Source organism: Egretta garzetta, unplaced genomic scaffold, assembly GCF_000687185.1.
Source record: "Egretta garzetta isolate BGI_Z169 unplaced genomic scaffold, ASM68718v1 scaffold133, whole genome shotgun sequence".
Classification (NCBI taxonomy): domain Eukaryota; kingdom Metazoa; phylum Chordata; class Aves; order Pelecaniformes; family Ardeidae; genus Egretta; species Egretta garzetta.
The window spans coordinates 3,398,747-3,403,234 of NW_009259111.1; the positions used below are offsets into that span (position 1 = coordinate 3,398,747).

General features: G+C 38.2%; 1 protein-coding gene across 1 annotated transcript in view; it reads right to left on the bottom strand.

Annotated features, from left to right (window-relative positions):
- PLEKHA7 (pleckstrin homology domain containing A7) overlaps window positions 1-4,488 on the bottom strand; it is a 144,625-nt gene that overhangs the window by 31,903 nt on the left and 108,234 nt on the right. The window contains exon 10 of the mRNA XM_035891032.1: window positions 405-924. Coding sequence (XP_035746925.1) covers window positions 405-924 — 520 coding nt within the window. The remainder of the gene's footprint in view (window positions 1-404; window positions 925-4,488) is intronic.

A 4,488-nucleotide genomic window follows, 5' to 3' on the forward strand; every position in this document is an offset into this window, starting at 1 on the left:
AAAGCAGACACAGCAAACATTGAAGACTAGAAGCATAAGTAAGTAATCAATGAAGAGTTCATCCTGATGAGTTTTATATTCTTGCCTACCTACTCTACACATTAAAACACTACAATTTGTGTATTTTATACATATAAATATATGCCCCCCAGTTTTTGAATAAAAATATTCCAAACCAATGGGATGTGCCACCATTTTTCCTTTCCTAACCAACAAAAAATTAATAAAACTGAAATGATCAGAAAGATAAGAGTTCGAAGAGAAAATTATTCATTGTATTAACTTCTACAACTTGTGTGATCTTTCACATAAAAGGAAGGATGCAATGTAAACGACTAAATTAAATTATCAATGTACGACACCATATACAGAACAGTTTGAAATCCGTTATACTGTATACAAACCTTTACAGCATGATTTCGTATCTTCCTGGGTGATCCAGCAAAAGGAACATCTACAGTCTGTCTCTCGTCAGACGGTTTAACTGTAAGCCTTTCTGCGGGAGTATGTGGTCTCCTTGGGGGAAAGTTTTTTGGAGGTCCAGGTGGAGGAATATCAGATGGAGAGGGCGGAACAGATATTGATCGTGGAACGTCTAACGAACTTTTTGACTTACCACGATCAATAAAGTCTGAAGAACCTATGTAAAGCGGGGCAGTGGGGCTGCCATGTTTAAATTGCTGTCTCTGCTGCCATTCATATAGCTGCCAAACAGTTCCGTCCTTATTTGCTTTCCTTTCCTCCTGGGACATCTTCAAGTGGCTAACACGGTCTTGCGCATATTTGTAGTCACTCGGCAAATTGCGGTTTGATGGGGGTGGTGAGCTCCCTGAAGGCTGCCTGGTATTCTTTGGCAAAGTGTGATAGTTTTCAGGAAAAGGTGGATTGGGACCCTGACGTGTAAGAGTCTGGTCAGAAGCGAGGCTGTAAAGAAGAGGGGGGCAGAAAGGTCAATTTTAGCATACATTGATGAGTGGGTGTGACTGATTAAAAAAAAAATTAAAAAAATCTGTAATGACATTAGCATAGGAGCTACAAGAAACAACATACAAGACTAATTTTAAAAGAATTTACAGAAATATTAATAAAGTAATATTAATGAAATCTACCCTGCACAAAAACATTACACTGTATTCATGCAAAGATGCAAGTAGTACAAGTACAGGCTTTTAATTTAGTGTCTAACCTAGGATAACCAACTAGAAATAAACTTAAGGGACAGCTGCATTATGTACTTAGACCAAAAAGAATGTAAAGAACATGAAAAAAAGGAAATATTATGTTTAAAGAGCAAATTCATAAATTAAAATATTTTTCACCAAAAGCCTGCTCACCACTAGGTGGTGCAGCTTACGAACAACAAATGCATGCTCATTATAAAAAATTACCTTGAAGTGTAAGAAGAAATCTCACCAATCACAGAATGATTATCTCAGATAATTTTTGTTCATGTGAATGAAGCAAAGAAGAGGTAAGAAATTGCTCAAAGTCTCTAAGGCTGTATGATTTACTTTCACCTGACCTAATGTTACCGTGTTGTACTGTCCTAAGCAACACAAGGCATTTTGCAACAAAACTCATTGACAAACTGGAATATAAAAAGAGGCATTACATTCTGGCTTTGGTACCGCATCCATAAGGCACTTAAACTATAGAAATTAGATCTTTTGGTAGATAGAGTGTTAAGACAGAACTGGGAAAAGCTTTGACAAAAAGTATAGTTAGCTCCCTCTCCTACTTTGAAGTCAAAATCTTTCCATAGCCTCATGCGCTTTCCATAGCCTCTGATTTCTGATTCTCCAGTTAAATATCTGGGGGTTTTGTATTTGCAGTCACTTGCCCATTGATTCAGGATCTCCAAACAGCAAACCATTCTGCTAGACTTGTCACAGAGGAACAGTACAAAAAATAAAACAACAAAAACCCCACAAATGAAGAAACTCAGAGCACGTTCATCACTCCACTTGGTAGGCTCCACTCTCTGCATGAGAGGGACACCTGACGGTGTGCAAACTGCAGGAATTCCAAATGAAAGAAGGGGCAGTATGGAAAAGAACATCTTTGTTCAGCATCCAAGAATAACAGGAACGGGGGAAAAGAATGGCTACGGGTAACTGCTGCTCAGCAGTTGCCTCCATCTATTTCTACTTGCAGGATTTGGCGCTGTTGGGCTGTCTTGAAATACGGATGCTCTTGAGAGGATAAATAATTCCTCATGTCAGAAAGCAGAGTAACTGCCCAGCGCTGCATGGAAGATTACCAATTCATAAAAGCTCTGCTCTCTCATACCACAGAACCTTGATGTTATCTTCAAATTCCAAACAAAGGTTAAAGCAGGCAGGCAGTATGAAGAGAGGCCTCTCAAAGATCAACATCTAGAGGTCAAGTAACCTCTTTTTATTTGTCTAGCTCATTACACCTTGTGTACTCTGTATGTTCTGTACTGCCACTTCTTTCCACAAGAAAATCAAAGGGGTTGGTAGAAATGTGTTTTCTCTAGATAGGAATGAGACTTGAGAAAGCCTGGAGCAGGTAAAGCTTCTAAAGGACATCAGAGACAAGCATGAAGCTAGGACAGATTCTTTTGGCAATTTCTCTGTGGAAATAAGGGGAAGGGGCTTGACCATTCCTATACTCCAACCTAGTGGAGCCCTCAAGAAGTCATTGGCAAACTACTGAATGTTGCAAACCATCTCTGTGTGGTTATTTTCTAATTGGATGTGAAAGGGTAGAGTATTCAGATCATCAGGGCTAGCAGCTTTAGGAGCAAAAGCAGTCTGAAAACAAAGACCCCACAAGTTTTGGGGGAAAAAATAATCATGCCTTTCTTCTAGAAGAGGATGCATTTGTCTGAGAGGAACTAAAAACTGTTTGGATGAAAGCAGTACTTTGAGCAGCTGGGAAGTGCTCAGCTTGCTAGAAAGAAGAAAAAAGTTGCATGTGCATTACATTGCACAAGGCAAGTCATATTTAAAGCTGAACTTCAGAGGCAACTACCTACATACATGCAGGTTGTAATTTCTCAGTATACAAAGTAGGGAGAAACCTCCAGCTAAGATGACAGGTTTTAAGCAAGTGGCATCTCTACCACACAAGGTTTCAGACCCTTAAAAATAATTTGCATAATAAAAAAGCAGGCACTAAGACAACATACCAATTTCTAGAACAGGGGAGGAACTATGTCCCGAATGACTAAAATTAGTCCACACTGGACTCTGGACAATTGCCTTCTCAGGGATTGAGTAAAAATGAGCAAAAGCAGATGTTCTTGAGAATATCTCTGTCTTGAAAGATGAGGTATAAATAATATAAAAAGGAAAGCAGACAGTGAAGAGTGAAAAATGGCTTGATGCCATATTATATGATTATTTGCCATGAAAACCATTCAGGGTCTGCAATGGGAAGAAACCACACAGAAGACACTGTACAAAGATACAAATGTTCAAATGAAAACCAATACAATTATTGGAAACACAATGTCCATTCACAGGAATGCACAGAAGATTCTGTACAGTTATGCATACACTATATGTCTATCCAGGCACTGGAATCAGATCAAAGCCTAGTAATTTCTGGACAGCTGCTGTTCGATGGTCCTGACCTTCAATTACTTCAAACCAGAATCTTCTGAAAGCCTCCTTTCAAACCTCCTTCCAATTCTCTAGATCTCTCTCAAAGGCTGGCATGGACCTTACCAAAGCAGGTATTCCCCTTTGCTGAGAGCAGAGGGGGGTTAGACGACGACTTTGGACATAACTGTAGTGCAGCTAACAGTTCGCTGTCTGAGAGAGCGCTAACATTTACTAGTTAGTCAACAGTTCTGAGTGCTTTATTAAAATGGGAAGTAAAATATCTATTTGGAAAATCTAAATATCTATATAAAAGGTGCAGTCCCTGCAAATAATGATACAAACAACTGCTGTATTGTGTGAAGCCTCTAGCTGAAAGAGTTCTTTCTTGTCATAATCAATTTGCTGGCAAGAATTGCAGCTTTATACACCTGAGCCAGGAAACAAATAAAACTGTACTCGCTCTGTATTCAAAAACAATAAAGGCTTCTAAATCCTCAGGGGTTCTTTATTTGTAACATTTCAGATGAAATAATGGTAAACATGGAGCATTAAGAAATTGTCCACTCATACTTACTAAAATCAAAATGGAAAAATCAGTCAAATTATCATCTCTATCTTAAATTTCTATATTCTGAAATCAAGACAACATTTGACAACTAACATGCCACTTTTATCCATCAGTTAAGTGCACTGCAACAACCTCAGCAGGTTGAGAGAAGGTGCCATTTAAAAAAATCAATCCATTAGTCTTTGGGAAGGTAACATGCAATTTATTCTGAATGCAGAGAACATAACAGCATTTGTCAGGGAAAGACAAAGAAAAGAAGGTCAACTGAGCTAAAATAGAACATAAAGGAAGTTCTTAAGGCAAGAAAAAAATTTATTTTTTATATATATATATATATTTAAATATATA